This window comes from Esox lucius, chromosome 15, assembly GCF_011004845.1.
Source record: "Esox lucius isolate fEsoLuc1 chromosome 15, fEsoLuc1.pri, whole genome shotgun sequence".
Taxonomy (NCBI): Eukaryota; Metazoa; Chordata; class Actinopteri; order Esociformes; family Esocidae; genus Esox; species Esox lucius.
In genome coordinates this window covers 29,266,423-29,285,285 of record NC_047583.1, presented here as the reverse complement: position 1 = coordinate 29,285,285, position 18,863 = coordinate 29,266,423, and the positions used below count along the sequence as shown (strand labels likewise).

At 39.9% G+C, this 18,863-nt stretch overlaps 1 protein-coding gene across 3 annotated transcripts; it reads right to left on the bottom strand.

The window, feature by feature from the left end:
- Positions 1-1,805: 1,805 nt before the first annotated feature.
- Positions 1,806-10,030, bottom strand: hs1bp3 (HCLS1 binding protein 3). Of its 3 annotated transcripts, none has more exons than XM_010868908.3 (7): positions 9,918-10,030; positions 9,360-9,525; positions 8,040-8,247; positions 6,786-6,996; positions 3,956-4,068; positions 3,669-3,813; positions 1,806-3,581 (listed from the first exon to the last, which is right to left on the bottom strand). In XM_010868908.3, exons 1-7 carry the CDS (start codon positions 9,941-9,943, stop codon positions 3,344-3,346), a joined length of 1,107 nt encoding a protein of 368 aa, XP_010867210.2. In that variant the 5' UTR covers positions 9,944-10,030; the 3' UTR covers positions 1,806-3,343. The 3 variants fall into 3 exon arrangements, with proteins under 3 accessions (XP_010867210.2, XP_010867211.2, XP_010867212.2); XM_010868909.3 differs by having other exon boundaries at positions 3,669-3,804; XM_010868910.3 differs by lacking the exon at positions 8,040-8,247 and adding an exon at positions 7,157-7,166.
- Between the last annotated feature and the right edge of the window lie 8,833 nt (positions 10,031-18,863).

Below are 18,863 nucleotides of genomic sequence, written 5' to 3'. Positions count from 1 at the left end.
TGTAGTGGAGATGAGTGGTACCCGGTGGGGTCTTCTGCTGTTGTAGCCCATCCGCCTCAAGGTTGTGCGTGTTGTGGCTTCACAAATGCTTTGCTGCATACCTTGGTTGTAACAAGTGGTTATTTCAGTCAAAGTTGCTCTTCTATCAGCTTGAAACAGTCGGCCCATTCTCCTCTGACCTCTAGCATCAACAAGGCATTTTCGCCCACAGGACTGCCGCATACTGGATGTTTTTCCCTTTTCACACCATTCTTTGTAAACCCTAGAAATGTTTGTGTGTGAAAATCCCAGTAACTGAGCAGATTGTGAAATACTCAGACCGGCCCGTCTGGCACCAACAACCATGCCACGCTCAAAATTGCTTAAATCACCTTTCTTTCCCATTCTGACATTCAGTTTGGAGTTCAGGAGATTGTCTTGACCAGGACCACACCCCTAAATGCATTGAAGCAACTGCCATGTGATTGGTTGATTAGATAATTGCATTAATGAGATATTGAACATGTGTTCCTAATAATCCTTTAGGTGAGTGTATGTGTGGCGCACTATTTATTAGCAGATTCTCCAAATAAAGCTTAAATTACATTTCCTGTCAAATTGTGCTCCCATGTGGTGAAATTGAATCATAGCTCATACTGGATTCACTAGATTTAGCTAGATGCATAACACTTATTATGTGGCCAAATGTAATCACACATAATGATATGGATGAAGAGATCTCAAGGTAGCCATTATGGTCAAACTGAATGAACTTACATATGTTACAACCCGTTTCCAAAAAAGTTGGGAGCCTGTGTTAAATGCAAATAAAATCAGAATGCAATGATGTGCAAATCATTTATCCCTATATTTAATTGAAAATAGTACAAAGACAAACATATCAAATGTTGAAACTGAGAAATTTTATTGTTTTTGGAAAAATATTTGAAGCCAGAAACACGTTTTAAATAAGTTGGGACAGGGGCATGGTAACCACTATGTTGCATCACCTGTTCTTTTAACAATACTCTGTAAGTGTTTAGGAAACCAATTGCAGAAGTGTTGAAAGTGAAATGTTTTCCTAATCTTGCTTGATATAGGATTTCTGCTACTGAACAGTCTGGGTCTCCTTTGTCATATTTTTTATTTCATAATGCGCCAAATGTTTTCAATGGGTGACAGGTCGTGACTGTTTTACTTCTGAGCCATGCTAATGTAATACATGCAGAATGTGGTTTGGCATTGTCTTGCTAAAATAAGCCAGGCCTTCCCTGGCCATCTGGATGGCAGCATATGTTGCTCCAAAACCTATATATATTGTTCAACATAAATGGTACCTTCACAGATGTGCAAGTCACCCATGCCATGTGCAGTAATGCACCCCCATACCATCATGTATGCTGGCTTTTGAACTGTGCGCTGATAACAAGCCGGATGGTCCCACTCCTCTTTAGTCCAGAGGACCATGATTCCCAAAAATAATTTTTAATTTTGATTCGTCCAACCACAGGACAGTTTTCCACTTCACCTTGGGCCATCTAAAACCAGCTCGGACCCAGAGAAGGTGGCAGGATTCCTGGATCTTGTTTATATAAGGTTTCTTCTGTTTTAAAACAGTTCTTTAGAGTTAAATACATACCTACCTTATTTACTACATGTATAACTAGACATTGTATAATGTACAATTACAGAAATGTAAAATGTATCGTCATGTAATTTATACATTTTCCATTTATTATCAGACTTATTTTGGAGTATTTTGTTATTGAAATGTATAGAACAATAACTTAAGTGTTTCATTGAATTTACATTTGTTGAACCAGAAACAGAAGCAACATTTTAATGTAATTTATGCCACAGGGCACAGCTACAGAAATGACCAAACATCAGCATTGGTAGGTCTTACTGGTGCATCCAATTAAAATGTATCAGTGTTTATATTTGAATAGGTGATCCAATAATGTTCCATACTTGTTGAAGTCTCTAGTTATAATAAATGATCATATTGCCTCGAACAAGGTTCCCTCTTAACTCATTACTTTTGTTTGCTCAATAATTTGTTGTTATTGTACAGGTATAACATAAACCTTTAAGGAGTGGGAACTATGCACCCAAATCCAATTCTGCTGTAACAGTCGAGGGTAAGGACATGAGGTGCAGAGCAGAACATTCCTTTTATTATTTACTGACAAAAACAACAAAAGGGGAGGTACACCGTGAACTAATACAAACAATGAATCACAAAACAAAAGCCCAAACAGCCAACTCATATAGAGTCCCCAATTAGAGGCAACGCAGGACAGCAGCCTCTAATTGGGGACAATCGCATGTGGAGCACAGAGATGCCTAGAGGCACCCTGGGTGTGACCCCCAGGCGCATAGAGCCAGGACTTGACATCTGCTTAATGCCCCCCAAAATGCTGAGAAGGGCCCTGGTCTATGGTTTAATTATTTTCTGCACAGTGTAGTTTTGGACAACAGTTTAAAGTCTTTTGTGCAATTTTCTTATCTCAATCTATCATTAGTATACTTCGCAAACATTCCTTCCTGAAATGGAACCGCATTAGGCCCATAGATTCATGCAGGGTTGATGATCAATTTGAGAATTTGTGCAGCTTGGTGCACTCGCTCTTTCTATACACAATGGCAAATAGGGAAATAAGGAAATTAACAATTTGGGATGTGCCCTAGTTAAAATATAAGATTATTATTTTTTGACTTTATGATGTCATCACCATCAACATTAACAAATGGTAAAATTCCATTGTCCAACTCATTGCAATTCATTTGTGATGATGAAAAACATTGTTAGGCAGGACATATGAGCTTTAAAATCAGATAATACTGAACAAAAACATAAACACAACATGTAGGGTTGGTCCCAGAAAAACTGCAAATGTATTTCTCTCAAATTTTGTGAACAAATGGTTTACATCCTTGTTATGAGCATTTTTATTTGCCAAGATAATCCATGGACCTGACATATCTTTTGAAATTGGTAAATGTTGAATTAGAATTTTTGTTTAGTATGATCCAATTTTGTGAAACCTATTCATATGCAACGAGCAAAGGGAAACTATGTTTAACTGATGCTCTTTACATCTGATCCACTGTTTTAAACAGAAAGCTGTCTATACTTTAAGTTTTTGTATATATATTGTAAAGACATGCATTCAGTATAAAAAGTAAAAAAGTGTTAATTTGATCCACCATATTTCCACCACTGACTGCCACAATTCCTCATTCGTGAAATAATGCTGGATAACATCAACATACAATCAGAGGCATAATCAATATGATATTATTTTGCTGTATAGCCTGCTAACAACTTAGTGTTCTCTAGTCCTTATCATTTAGTAGTTAATTAGAACAGATCCAAAACATCATTTGCTGTAGACTCGTTTTGTTGGATATACTTGAGAATGTCCATTTGATCCTTCACCTCACCAGCAACTGGTGGAACACCCGCAACACCTGAGATTGGAGATGGCTTTACAGGCAGTGCTGGCTTTGATTTAGGGGCCATTTTGGGTTTGGAGGCAGCACCTGGCTTTGCTTTGACACTTTTCACCTGCAAGAGCTTGTCAAGGTTGTCTTCTATCCTGAAATGCGAAACAAGGACAATAAGTTTGAAGTCCTAATATAATGTTGTAATAATCGCTGTCTCACAAAGAGCTGTGATGGTAAACCTGAAAAGTTCATCTGTATCCTCTTCAAGTCCTAAATCTGCAGATGCCACATCCTTGTATGCTGTAGGAAGCAGTAAAGGGTCCCCAAGCTTCACTTTTCCTGCCAAGTCTGAGTCCTCAAACAGCTTAACTTTGCCTGTTTGGACAATAAAGATATATGTTATGATTTAAACCAGATTTAAGAGGATACGAGTCTGGAATTTTTGAAACAGATTGTTTGTAGACAGCTTCTGACATTACTATTGCAGTAAAAAGGAAGACAGAATCATAACGATATTTATACTTACTGTCTTTGGCTGCAGGTTGAAACAAGTCGTCATCTATATTCTCAGCCTCATTAAACAGAGGTTGGATAGCCACTTTAGGCTCTGTATGCGTTATTTTCTTCTGCCTGTTGCACCTGGGAGAAGGAGTGACAGGTACCGTTATATATCATTCAGTGCCTGTACTGTACATTTGGGTTGGCAATGTTACAATATAACGGACTATCAACTGTAGGTGGTAGAGCACTTACAGAGGGGCAATTTGTTTTGCAGCATGCAAAAAATGCTATCGCCCTGCCAATAAATATACAACAAAAAAACTAAACAACAACAAACATTGGACATGAGCAGTACACAAACCTCATCAAATAAGGGGTGGTGTGGGTCTGTCAGAATGGATTGTGAAGGGCACACGTCTGATACAGGTTGGTGTGTTTGGATAAGTTGGTACCAGTGATCTTACTATGCTGTTTAGCAATGTTGTTTAATCTGTTCTTATGCTTCCCATTGAGGTTACAAAAGCAGCAGATCACATAAAATGTTATAACTAATTCAATGAATGATTTATAGAAACAAGTCATCAGTATCTGATCCACTCTGAAAAAGAGTTTTCTTAAGAAGAAAAGACACAGACTTCCCTTGGCACATTTGGCATTCACGTTTGCTTCAAAACTTAGCTTACTATTTATTAAAGTACCATTGTATTTGCATTGTTCAACAATCTACACTGGTGCACCATCTATCTGGGACTGCATAAGTGTTAGGGAGCTTCTATGGAAATAATTAGTCATGTCCTTGGTTTTGCTGACATTAAGTTTCAAGAAGGAGTGTTCACAACATTCAACACACTCCTCCACCACTGGGCCATGGCTCACCGCCTCATCCTGTAGAAGGCTCACAATAACTCATTCATCTGCAAATGTAATGATTATCTAGAATTGTAGTTGCTTGGGCAGTTATTAGTGTACAGAACAAACATCAAGGGAGAAAGAATGCACCCTTGAGGTGAACCTGTGGAGGAGGATAGAACCTCTGACAAAGAACCATCAGTTCTTACTCTCTGTGTTCTATTGGTTAAAAAGTCAGTAAGCCAGCTGACAATGTTTAAATCCACATCAAAATCAGATATAAGCTTCTCTGCTAAGACATATGGTTGGATACAGTTAAAAGCTGAAGAAAAATGTCTGGGTCTTACTCCCCAACAGATGTAAGACCCATGACGGTCCTGGGCCTTTGCCATTATAACACCCTAGACAATATATTCAAAGACCTTCATTATTAGTAAGTTGAGGGAAATGGGACAGTAATAATTAAACATTTGGGGGGACCTTATCTACCTACCGAATCTATAACTGACAGTCACAATTGGTAGTGACGATATCACAATGTGATAAACTATGTTTAAGCATATTTCAACTTGAACTGCAATGCCAGCATCCTGCAGCACTCAACAGACACTACAGCGAGCAAACAGCAGGGCAACGTGCCAAATTTAACATTTTGATTATACACATTTAAAACCTTGATTACATAGAAACAATCAGAATATATCTTATGTATTAGTGGAAATACAGTGCTGCTTCATTGTATATGTATGGTGATTGTTTTGAATTAAATATTATACTCATACAATCCATATCTACACTGTTATTTGTTATAAAGACATCCCAAATAAAGCTCACAAACAATAACTTGGAGTAAACGTCTCCTACAGTATAGCCACTAATCGGTCTCTTGCATCATTCTGAGGAATATTTGCACAGTTCTTACAGTACTCAGACAATTGAGTGAGGTTTGAGGGGTTTCTGGCATATAATGCCTGCTTCAGGTTCTGTCACAGCATCTCGATTTGATGAAGGTCAAGACTTTGGCCAATTCAAAAAACACATCTACTTTTCCCTGAGCCATTCTTTGGTAGATTTGCTTGAATATTTTGGGTTGTTGTCTTTTTGGAAGACACATTAGACTAATTCTATTCAGTAATCTCCCGGTATACCTCAGAATTCATAGTTCCCTTGATGATATGCAGTAGACCTAGTCCAGAGGATGAAAAACAGCCCCAGATCTTGAAATTCCCAATACCATGTTTGACTGTTGGAATAACCTTATTTTGGTGGTAGTCAATTTTGGGTTCTCGAACAACAAAGCTCTTTTAATTATGACCAAAAAGGTCAATTGTGGACTCATTTGTCCAGAGAATGGACTTTCGGTTCTGTCCAGGTAGTCTCTGGCAAAGTTAAGATAAGCATTTTGGCTCTTTTTTGACAGCAGAGGCTTCTTCCTAGCCAAAGTCTCATTAATGCCATTTCGATTCACTGTTCTTAATGTTGAAGCATGCACAGTTACCTGAGATGCATTAACTAGTATGGGTAACTGACCAGATATCTTGTCTCCATTTATCAGAGTTCCACCCAAATTCTTTACCAAAGACCCCTCCTTTGATTGGTTCAACTATTCACCCACCTGACTGTACTTACCTACTTAATTTAACCAATCCCATGTTTGGGATTCGTTTATTTTTGCAACTGCACTAATTCCTTTTTCATTTAGTTTTTTTCTACTACATGCATGATTTTCTTTAAACCAACATATGGAATTGGTAATTATAAACTTGTTATGTCAAATAAAAAAAGACTGCTTCTGGTTGTATAAAGATTTCATGGTGAACATTAAAAATAATCTGGGTTCACATACTTTCAATCAGCACTGTACTTAATAACTTTCCTTTGTTGTTGCTAGATATCTCAGGCCTCATTTATCTGTCTTGGGGTGTCTGTGTATAGTCCCATGAATGTGCATAGAGTCAGTGCAACATAAAAAGGAAAATACAACACAAACTAAGAAATTGTCTTACTTTACATTGCCTAGAGGTCCAAGGTAATTCTCATCAGCGTTGCCATCTCCATCCTCCTCTTCATTAAGCTTTGCTGGTGAAACATGCTTTGTTACTCTACCAGAAGCAGCTGGGGCCTCTTCCCTTTCAAAGAAATTAAAGACTTCGTTGTCCTGGTCCTTCCAATCTGGAGCATTTCTGGTTTTCAAATCTGCTACTCTGGATTTTGCCCCTGTAAAAATAAATACTTTGAGCCAAACATTATTTAATTTATCCTCACGGTACAGTATAATCACAATTATTAGTTGCTGACACAATTGTAGAATTCTGTATTGCGATTCTGAAAATTCTATTTTGTGATTTGATAGTGATTTTCCAAGCATATTGCTCACCCTGTGTCTGCTGCAGAAGGACAAGGGACAGCAATTGAGGGAATGAGTTTTGATCAGTCATGGAAATAAGTGTAAAAAGATTAGCTCATGATAACAAAGTAATAATAATACAATCTTTTTGTTCTGTTTTACTGCAGTTAAAGAAAACCAACACAACAAATAATATTGCAAGATTGTCAAAATCATAAAATATTGCTAAATTGTCCAAATCGAAAATATTAAATATCTGATAAATAACATTATGGATATTTTCCCATTTTTATTCTTTTTATTTAATTATTGATAAAATAAAGCAACGTCTGCATACAAAATTTCAAAATGTTCTTGTTTTACTAATTTTATTGTCTTGAAAAGTATTATTTGGTTATTATTAGTACCAGTAGTAATATAGGTAAATAATCGAACAAAATGATATATACCTTTCAAAATGAACTACCATGGTAAACATGCAGATGGAATCTGGATAAAAAAACCTCTTGATTTACTGTTTAAATGTCTAGATTTAACATCTAGATTTTTCATAATTTCACAGGACATCAGAGACCCATGTCAACAGTATCTAAAGCCACAGTAATGGCTTTGAAAGTGGTTTTATAATTTGGTGCTGTAGATTTAGAAGTTTTTTTCCTAATGTGAATGTTTTCTGACATGAATCAACCATGTTGTATTAACAGGTGTCATTAAAATAGGCAAAATTCACAAAATACCCTAGTAAGTGCAAGTTTTGGTTAGATACAAGCAAATCAAACAAGTTATTTATTGACCAAAACTGCATAGTGGCATATTTTGTAGAAAGGACGGGTCAAGAAATATTCCTTACTTATTAAAAATTCTGAAATATGTAGGGAAAGACTGTTTACTGTAGTGCATTGCATAATGTTACCTAAGAACTCCAACACCTCTGGACAAGTAGCAAGTTGAGAATTCTTTGAGATGAACTTGACCAGTTCATCAAAGGCCACCCTACGCTCCCGGATGTCTGTCTCACCAACAAACAGGGCCTTGCGAGGCATGGCTGGTAAGATGATCTTCGGATATTGAGCAACGAGTCTGTGGTAGAACTCATCAATTTCACTGTATTTCTTCGAAACCTGCCAATAACATTTAAGACTTCATATATATATATATGTATATTATTAAAAAAAAATTGGTGGGGGGGGGTCAAATATGTTAAATCTTTTGAGCCACAACATTTTAAACAAGGTGGAAAATAGTCGATATTAACAACTAACATGATATGTATTCCTGACCAGCAGATGTCGCTACTCATTGTATTAAAAAATTGTGTCAAGAAAAAAGAAAGTAATTTTTGTAAAAGCCCCAAAGTACTTCTTGGTTTCCCATCAAAGTTGTGAAGGACATTTTAAATTGTCTGCAGTGGTTCATCATTAAAGTAACACTTGCCTGAAACACTTAGTTTCAATTCCCAATCCCTGTCCACAATACCTCGCAAGCATCATGCAAGGAAGAGATGTAGGCATCTGATTAATAAATAATACTCAATATCTCTTTCCAACCCCTTCCACCTCTGAGAGGTCTCAGGTCATCACTAGGTGCAATAGCCACTAAGTGAGACATCTCACCTACTCTTACAATCAGATGTGGGAGATGCCAGGGAAGAGATACCTAGCTTAATGAGAGAGACATGTGTTTTAGATTATGGATATCATACACATGTTAAAATCAAGCACATGTTAATGCCTAAATGCAATTATAAAACTGCCACTGGAGTTAATTTTGGTTTTCAGACAAGAACCATGACTAAGGGCAAACATCTTGATAAAATGGCAAGCTGAGTATAAGACATATTTATATTTTGATGACAGTGATGTTATTATTAATGTCATATTTACAAAGCAAAATATTTACATGAATGTTACATTTCCAGGACCACTGTTCATGCTTTCACATATTAATTGGAAAAGTCAAGTGAAATGTATGTTTCTAGCATTGAGCTCATTGCACAGCATCAGTAATGTCCGGTGCCCACTGAGACATCCAAATCCATTTTCCATCAACTGAAATTAGTTTACTTGTTTTTGTGACTAGTTCTGGTCTTGTTTGGTTATGAATACACCAGAGAAATACAAAAGAAATACTGCAAATCTTATTTTAAAGACTTTGTACTTTGAGATTATTAGTAGCAGAATGCAATGTGATGTATTGTGTTCACACCAAATGTATAGGATAGGGGATTACTTACCACCAGCTGTACAATGTCCTCAGGTTTGTGTTTTGTAGATTTGAAGGCTGCCAGACAAGTAACCACAATTATTTGATATTCCACATGACCTGTCATCATGGTCCCACGGATCTCCTTGTAAAGGGGAACATGCATATCTATGCCCGTCACTTCATTCTGCAACAGCCTGGGATGGAAAACATTGACATTCACTGACCAAAAATAATTGTATGATTAGAGCATGATTTCTACAGGAAAATAACTGTGGTGTGCATCATGCATAAAAATCCACAATGTAAACAGAAAAAAAGAACTGGCAAAAATGGTCTGCTTTTTCCTTTATTATTCATATGAATGAAAATTAATGTGAACAATTGTTGAATAAGAGGCAGACACAAGGCTGAATGCTACATAATAAATAGCAGCTGAATGAGACCTTTAGGCCGGAAAAGGGAAGTGCAAAGACGGGCTTTGCTTGTGCACGTAACAAGATATTGGTGTTTCACAAATGGTCTTTTATAAAAATCAGAAATACTGAAACAAAAAAGTATAATAGCTACGACGTTTACTTAATCCTACCTGCTCGTAATAAGTCCCTCTGACATTGTGTTAAGATTGCTGTCCAGTCTTGATTCCTTCAGCTGTAATCAAACAGACCACCCCACTTAAACTGTTGCGATAGATAGAAGTCACGGGATAGGAACAGATCGAAGAGGAGACAAGAATAACGATTTATTAAATACTTCCGGGTTTTTGTAATAGTTCAGAATAAGAGTTCAATCTCGTGTACTTTGTACGTTAATCACTAGGACAAACATTCTGGAAAAAGTGACAAATATATTTTCTTCTATTTTTTGTTTTTATCACATGTGCTGTTCTGTATATGTAATATTAATAAGTAAACTCTACGAATTAGTTAACTCGACCTCTTGGTTTGGGTTAATTTAATTCGTCCTGCTTTTTCTTAAGGCTCTAATTTTGACATGAGCTCTGATCCGCGCTCAAGCTGTTAATCGCATCTACCCTCTCAAAGCGGACCCACATCGTGGGACACTGCAGGTGACATGGTGAAATAAAGCTTTGCATCTGTCACTCCACTTGTGTTGTAGGTAGCATTAAGGTGTTCCTGTTAAAATTCATGGTAACACTTTCCGTTAAGTGTTCATGAACTTGCATTTGTGTATACGAATACAGTAGGATTGGTGAATAAGGACAAACAAATAATAAGCATAATTAATGATTTACAAATGCATTTTCTAACAATGTGTACTGTAATTCTTTTTATGTTGATAAAGGACATCCATTCATGGATTGTTTGTTTGATCAAGGCTAAGTAATATAAACTATCCATCCATCCATCTTCTTCCGCTTATCCGGGGCCGGGTCGCGGGGGCAGCAGTCTAAGCAGGGATGCCCAGACTTCCCTCTCCCCAGACACTTCCTCTAGCTCTTCCGGGGGGACAAAGAGGCGTTCCCAGGCCAGCCGGGAGACATAGTCCCTCCAGCGTGTCCTAGGTCTTCCCCGGGGACTCCTCCCGGTGGAACGGGACCGGAACACCTTCCCAGGAAGGCGTTCCGGAGGCATCCGAAAAAGATGCCCAAGCCACCTCAGCTGACCCCTCTCGATGTGGAGGAGCAGCGGCTCTACTCCGAGCTCCTCCCGGGTGACCGAGCTTCTCACCCTATGTTTACATAATATAAACTATTCATAAGATAATCACATTTTTGAATACATTATTAATGAGGTAGGCTAGATAATGATAGTTTAACATCATTAATTTATATGAACTAATGGTGAAGTATCAGTTCTAAATGGTTAATAGCTACTGTACCAATGGGTCATTAGATAGACATTGTTAATATAGGATAATTCATCACTTTACATAGTGGGACACTAAAAATAAACTAATAGTAAAGTATCAGTTATTATTGGTTAATAACTACTGTACCAATGGGACATTAGTTTGTCATTGTGAAGGTTGGAAAATTAATCACTTTAATTGCATTGGACAACCCACTTTTCAAAAGAATTACATGATATTATGCTATTATGCGTTATTCCACCTCAGTGGTTACTCAGCGGGCCAAAAAAAGTATACTAATGATTTGGTGTTGTGGGATTAATGCTGTATTACTAGAATACTTGTGATAACAGATAATCCTCATGTCACGGATGACCAGATGAACTAAAAGTGTATAAATACAATTTGTAAAACAACCACTCTGGACCCATGGACATTATGAAGGAAAAGATTAATGTCCTTTGTGGAAGTTTTCACAGCGCTTATACAGCTGTTATGAGTTTGGGCTATGTTAGGCTACAGGTCTAAGGTATTGGGACTGGTGTAGTAGATAATAGTTCCTGGAAAACAGGATAAATAATGAGGCAGAAAACATGGCATTTTCTTAAAGAGTTCTTGCAATTATCTTTATTACTGATCCTAGTGCACATAGGAGATCATAAATCATGTTCAGCATGTAAAACTTTAAATATTGTATTACGCCATTACCTCCTTATTTGTACCTATGTGTAAAATACTGTCATGTTCAGTACTAAAATTTTGTAAAAGGATGAGACGATTGCATATTACCTATGTTTACATGAATAGGACATGGCTGAGCAAGCTAACCATCTTCTATTACTAACAAACACTTGACTGAAGTCAGTGTACAGCTAACTGGAGCCAGCTAATTACCAACCAAAGCCAGCTAACAGAAGCTAACCAGCAGCTAACAGAAACTAGCTAATTGCTAACCATTACACTGCAAGAATCGCAAAGTTCCTAAATCATACAGTCAATAAATTAAATAACATAAACCATTGGGATATTGTCAGGAGTGTTATTTAAAAGCATATTCAGTGTTCAGGAGTAGAGTAAAGTAAAGTACATTTCAAAGGAATGTACCACCAACATGGAATTGTACATGTCTTTTCTGTCTAGTTCAGTAATAAAATTGCTATGCTTTTCCAACCCTCTACATACTGTTATGTGCATTACACAGGAGGCAAAGCACCAGGCGCAGAAATAAAGTAACAACAAGACCGTTTATAGAAACAGCACACTACTAAACACAACACACACAGCACAATAACCCACAAGGGGTGAACGGAAAATAAGGCAACTTAAAGCACTGGCAATCAACACAACGAGACACGGGTGTGGGGAAGGGGTGTTGCTGCCATCATTCCCATGTTGGTGGTTAGTACACTGGCGAGGAGGAGCACAGGTTGGCACTGCCACAGAAGTTGGCACTGCCACACTCAGACATCCAAGAGCGAGGCTGTTGACGTCGCCAGTCCACCAGGTACTGGAGCTGTTTCGGACCACCGCCGGGAGTTCAGAATGGCTTCCACCATGTATGCAGGACCCCTCTCCACCCGCGTCCACAGCCACACCCGGTCCCCTAGGCAGTAGTCCGGTGCATTAGTCTGCCGTCGATGATTCTTTTGTCGTGCTGCCGCCCTCTGCAGGCGGAAATGGGTGGCAGACTACACTTCCTCTGCTCAATGAAACCAGTCCTTCACTGCTGGGACGTCGCTGGGCAGGGTCCCCGTCCTGTCCACACAGTAGCTGCGATTAATCTGGCCTATGATGAAATCAAGCAATTTATAATATAGCTTCAGATGCAGGGCTTGAAACTGCAACCCACCCACCCGCCAAATGCGGGTAGAATTTGTCTATGGTGTGAAACGCAGTCACTCCTACTAGCCACTTTGGCGGGTGGCATTCTATATATGTATACACAGGGTTTTTCCTGCATTCAATGCTCAAAGGCAACAGCCTTCCCAAAATCTACTCTGTGTGTTGGTAAAACATGGTTTTTCACTCATAAATAAAATACCAGCAAAACACTGCAGCTAAAATGACGGTAGGAGGAAAGTTGTTCCACACTGAGTGTTGCAAGGTGGAGTGTGTTTCCTGCTCAATTGGGCAATTTTTAATGGGCTTTTGCGGGTCGAGTCTGTGGCAGAATACAGTTTACGGTCAATGAAATCTGGCAATCTTGCATACCGGACCACACGGGTCCAGACATCGCGGAGATGAGTAAAGTCAGAAAAATCCTAGATCCTAGTTTTCTTTTACACCCAAGCATGTCAAAATATTCAATTTGAACATAATAACCTCAAACTACATCTATTCTGCATTACATTTTTTAAAACTTTTCAGGGGACTTCTAGTACCCTAGAACACAGGTGTCAAACCGGTTCCACAAAGGGCCGAGTGTCTGCAGGTCTTTGGTTTTTCCTATAAATTGGTTCCTAGTTCATACCTACACAACCAGGTGAGGGTAGAAACTAACCAATCAGTGACCTAATTAACCAATCAAGTACAAGGAGAAAGCAAAAACCTGCAGACACTCGGCCCTCCGTGGAACCGGTTTGACACCTCTGCCCTAGAACTACAGATTTGTTTTTAAAGAGAGATCACGAGACAAACGAAGATGACTGGTGAAAAGACCATCAGATTAGGGTATGTGCTATCACCAAAAACATTTGGCTATATATGCAATATATAAAGTAAAAAAATATATAATGAACATATTTAAGTCACAAACAAATATAAATAAATGAACATGAAGACGCTGGATCAGCAACCGCAGCAGAGCCTAGTACAGCTGAAGGAAGTCGAGGGAGATTAACGATGTGGCGTTAATGCAAAGATGGGGAAAAAATTACCTGACAAAGCTTTAATATATACAGCTCTGTTTCGTTTTTTTTATGCAAGTTTATATTAACAAGAACATAGTATAACAAAAATAGACAACAATAATATTGACTGCAATTAATTATAAAGCTGATGAGTGATTTCATATCTTTTTTTAAATAACATGTTAATAGTTCTAGGTTATGTTAAGAATAAATATATTGCTTGCATATTTTGGTTGATATTAGGGAGGACATTGTAGTGTGCATTAGCTGCTCAAGTGGACATGGAAAACAGGGCAGATTTAACACTATAATAGTTGTCTTTTTCAAGTGTGTAGCCACATTATATAAAGTATTTCACAGAGGGGTGTCCGGTAGAGTGGGGTACCATCTTTGCCTAATTTTGAGCCAGGAAAACCCTTGTATGTATGTATGTATGTACAGTGGGGAGAAAAAGTAATTGATACAATGACGATTTTGCAGGTTTTCCCACATACAAAGCATGTAGAAGTCTGTAATTTTTATCATAGGTACTCTTCAACTGTGAGTGACGGAATCTAAAACCAGAAAAATCCAGAAAATCACATTGTATGATTTTTAAGTAATTAGTTAGCATTTTATTGCATGACATAAGTATTTGATAAATCAGAAAAGCAGAACTTAATATTTGGTACAGAAACCTTTGTTTGCAATTACAGAGATCATACGTTTCCTGTAGTTCTTGACCAGGTTTGCACACACTGCAGCAGGGATTTGGCCCACTCCTCAATACAGACCTTCTCCAGATCCTTCAGGTTTCGGGGTTGTCGCTGGGCAATACGGACTTTCAGCTCCTGTCAGGGAAATTTCTGAAACCTGATAAATTCTGTCTGAGTAAAGGACTGAGTCCCAATGTTTAGATACATAGAGGAGTGTGGGAGAGGGGATCTGGGTTTTGTCCTAGGGGGCATTCTTGATTGGTCACAGTAGATTATAAGGTTAATCATCTACCTATCAGTAGGTTGCCTAGATGCTTTAATTCCCCCTTAAGGGTTGAGAAAGTTAACCAGATGGGGGAAGACAACATGTCCCTTGTGTCAAGCCCAGGACATGTGATAGAACAAAGGGCATGTGTTTTCTTGATATGGGACAAATGGATAGCATCTTACCACACCCCTTTTTCCCTCCTTATATACTGATGATTTTCCTGTACTAATTTAGAGATTATTCATTGTTACTTTGTAACCTGTGTATTCTCTCCTTGCAAGAATAAACTGTTTATTGTGCATTTGAGTTTTCCTCTGTCTTACCTACCATTTTCGTAAATAATTTGGACTTTAGAAATTGCAGTCACACTCCCTCCAAAGATTCTTGGGGTTATACTCATCCTTCTTCTTCCTCCAAACACGGCGAGTGGAGTTTATACCAAAAAGCTACATTTTTGTCTCATCAGACCAAATGACCTTCTTCCATTCCTCTTCTGGTTCATCCAGATGGTCATTGGCAAACTTCAGATGGGCCTGGACATGCGCTGGCTTGAGCAGGGGGATCTTGCGTACCCTGCAGGATTTTAATCCATGACGGCATAGTGTGTTACTAATGGTTTTCTTTGAGACTGTGGTCCCAGCTCTCTTCAGGTCATAGACCAGGTCCTGCAGTGTAGTTCTGGGCTCATCCCTTCCTCATGATCACTGATGCCCCACGAGGTGAGATCTTGCATGGAGCCCCAGACCGAGGGAGTCTGACCGTCATCTTGAACTTCTTCCATATTCTAATAATTGCGCCAACAGTTGTTGCCTTCTCACCAAGCTGCTTGCCTATTGTTCTGTGGCCCATCCCAGCCTTGTGCAGGTCCACAATTTTATCCCTGATATCCTTACACAGCTCTCTGGTCTTGGCCATTCTAGAGAGGTTGGAGTCTGTTTGATTGAATGTGTGGACAGGTGTCTTTTATACAGGTAACGAGTTCAAACAGGTCCAGTTAATACAGGTAATGAGTGGAGAACAGGAGGGCTTCTTATAGAAGAACTAACGGGTCTGTGAGAGCCGGAATTCCTACTGGTTGGTAGGTGATCAAATATTTACGTCATGCAATAAAATGCAAATTTAAATATTTAAAAATTATACAGTGGGATTTTCTGGATTTTTGTTTTAGATTCCGTCTCACACAGAAGTGTACCAATGAGAAAAATATAAAGCCCTCTACATGCTTTGTAAGTAGGAAAACCTGCAAAATCGGCAGTGTATCAAATACTTGTTCTCCTCACTGTATGTTGTGATCTTACATAGGATCCGCCTCCTTGTGGCGCCTCCTGTTAGTACCTTTATGAAGGGAAGCAAATGTTCCATCATGTATAACATTCCTGGGAGTGTGTAACCCATATTTTAATCACTTTTGCACTGTTGTACACTCACCTAAAGGATTATTAGGAACACCTGTTCAATTTGTCATTAATGCAATTATCTAATCAACCAATTACATGGCAGTTGCTTCAATGCATTTAGGGGTGTGGTCCTAGTCAAGACAATCTCCTGAACTCCAAACTGAATGTCAGAATGGGAAAGAAAGGTGATTTAAGCAATTTTGAGCGTGGCATGGTGAGTATTTCACAATCTGCTCAGTTACTGGGATTTTCACACACAACCATTTCTAGGGTTTACAAAGAATGGTGTGAAAAGGGAAAAACATCCAGTATGCGGCAGTCCTGTGGGCGAAAATGCCTTGTTGATGCTAGAGGTCAGAGGAGAATGGGCCGACTGATTCAAGCTGATAGAAGAGCAACTTTGACTGAAATAACCACTTGTTACAACCAAGGTATGCAGCAAAGCATTTGTGAAGCCACAACACACACAACCTTGAGGCGGATGGGCTACAACAGCAGAAGACCCCACCGGGTACCACTCATCTCCAATACAAACTAGGAAAAAGAGGCTACAATTTGCACAAGCTCACCAAAATTGGACAGTTGAAGACTGGAAGAATGTTGCCTGGTCTGATGAGTCTCGATTTCTGTTGAGATATTCAGATGGTAGAGTCAGAATTTGGCATAAACAGAATGAGAACATGGATCCATCATGCCTTGTTCCCACTGTGCAGGCTGGTGGTGGTGTAATGGTGTGGGGGATGTTTTCTTGGGACACTTTAGGCCCCTTAGTGCCAATTGGGCATCGTTTAAATGCCACGGCCTACCTGAGCATTGTTTCTGACCATGTCCATCCCTTTATGACCACCATGTACCCATCCTCTGATGGCTACTTTCAGCAGGATAAAGCACCATGTCACAAAGCTTGAATCATTTCAAATGGGTTTCTTGAACATGACAATGAGTTCGCTGTACTGAAATGGCCCCCACAGTCACCAGATCTCAACCCAATAGAGCATCTTTGGGATGTGGTGGAATGGGAGCTTAGTGCCCTGGATGTGCATCCCACAAATCTCCATCAACTGCAAGATGCTATCCTATCAATTTGGGCCAACATTTCTAAAGAATACTTTCAGCACAATGCCACGTAGAATTAAGGCAGTTCTGAAGGCGAAAGATGGTCAAACACAGTATTAGTATGGTGTTCCTAATAATCCTTTAGGTGAGTGTATGTTCTATGTAGGTATGAACTTGAAAATTCACAATGTGTCCAAAGTGTCCAATTTGGCACAAAGTGGCCAATCTGTAAAGGACACTTTGGCCTTGCTTTCAAAATGACTAAGTAGATCACTGGATTTTGTATCAAATGGCCATGAAACTTGTGAGAGGCGGCGGGCTGGTGTGGATTTGCTTATAGCCCCCCAGCTCTGCCACCATGTGTTGGAGTTTACCCCGGTGAACGAGAGGGTCGTTTCCCTGCGCCTACGGGTCGGGGATAGGTCTCTCACTGTTGTTTGTGCCTACAGGCCTAACGGCAGTGCAGAGTACCCAACCATCTTGGAGTCTCTGGGAGGGGTGCTGGAAAGTGCTCCGACTGGGGACTCCATCGTTCTACTGGGGGACTTCAACGCCCACGTGGGCAACGACAGTGACACCTGGAGGCACGGCCCTCCTGATCTGAACTTGAGCGGTGTTCAGTTATTGGACTTCTGTGCTAGTCACAGTTTGTCCATAACGAACACCATGTTCAAGCATAAGGGTGTCCATCAGTGCAAGTGGCACCAGGACACCCTAGGCCGTAGGTCGATGATCGACTTTGTTGTTGTTTCATCTGACCTGCGGCCGTATGTCTTGGACGGAGGGGCAGAGCTGTCAACTGATCACCACCTGGTGGTGAGTTGGATCCCATGGCGGGGGAGGAAGCTGGACAGACCCAAGCGTACTGTAAGGGGTCTGCTGGGAACGTCTGGCCGAGTCTCCTGTCAGAGAGATTTTTAAATCCCACCTCTGGCAGAGCTTCGACTGGATCCCGAGGATGGCTGGAGATATTGAGTCCGAGTGGACCATGTTCTCCACCTCCATTGTCGAAGCGGCCGCTCTGAGCTGTGGCCGTAAGGTCTCCGGTGCCTGTCGAGGCGGCAATCTCCGAACCCCGTGGTGGACACCGGAAGTAAGGGATGCCGTCAAGCTGAAGAAGGAGTCCTATCAGGCCTGGTTGGCTTGTGGGACTCCTGAGGCAGCTGACGGGTACCGGCAATCCAAGCGGACTGCAGCCCGGGTGGTTGTGGAGGCAAAAACTCGGGCCTGGTGAGGCCATGGAGAAGGACTATCGGCTGGCCTCGAAGAGATTCTGGCAAACCGTCCGGCGCCTCAGGAGAGGGAAACAGTGCCCTACCAATGCTGTTTACAGTAGAGGTGGGCAGCTATTGACCTCAACTGGGGATGTCGTCGGGCGGTGGAAGGAGCACTTCAAAGATCTCCTCAATCCCGCCGTCACGTCTTCCATTGAGGAAGCAGAGGCTGAGGGCTCAGAGG

What these genes read in the sequence shown, in the direction of transcription:
- hs1bp3 (XM_010868908.3), bottom strand. Translation starts at nt 9,943, where the DNA reads ATGTCAGAGGGACTTATTACGAGCAG. An exon ending in GAGGGACTTATTACGAGCAG is followed by an intron (nt 9,526 to 9,917) that starts GTAGGATTAAGT and finishes TTTCCATCCCAG; the next exon opens with GCTGTTGCAGAATGAAGTGA. An exon ending in TCAACCTGCAGCCAAAGACA is followed by an intron (nt 3,814 to 3,955) that starts GTAAGTATAAAT and finishes ATATCTTTATTG; the next exon opens with TCCAAACAGGCAAAGTTAAG.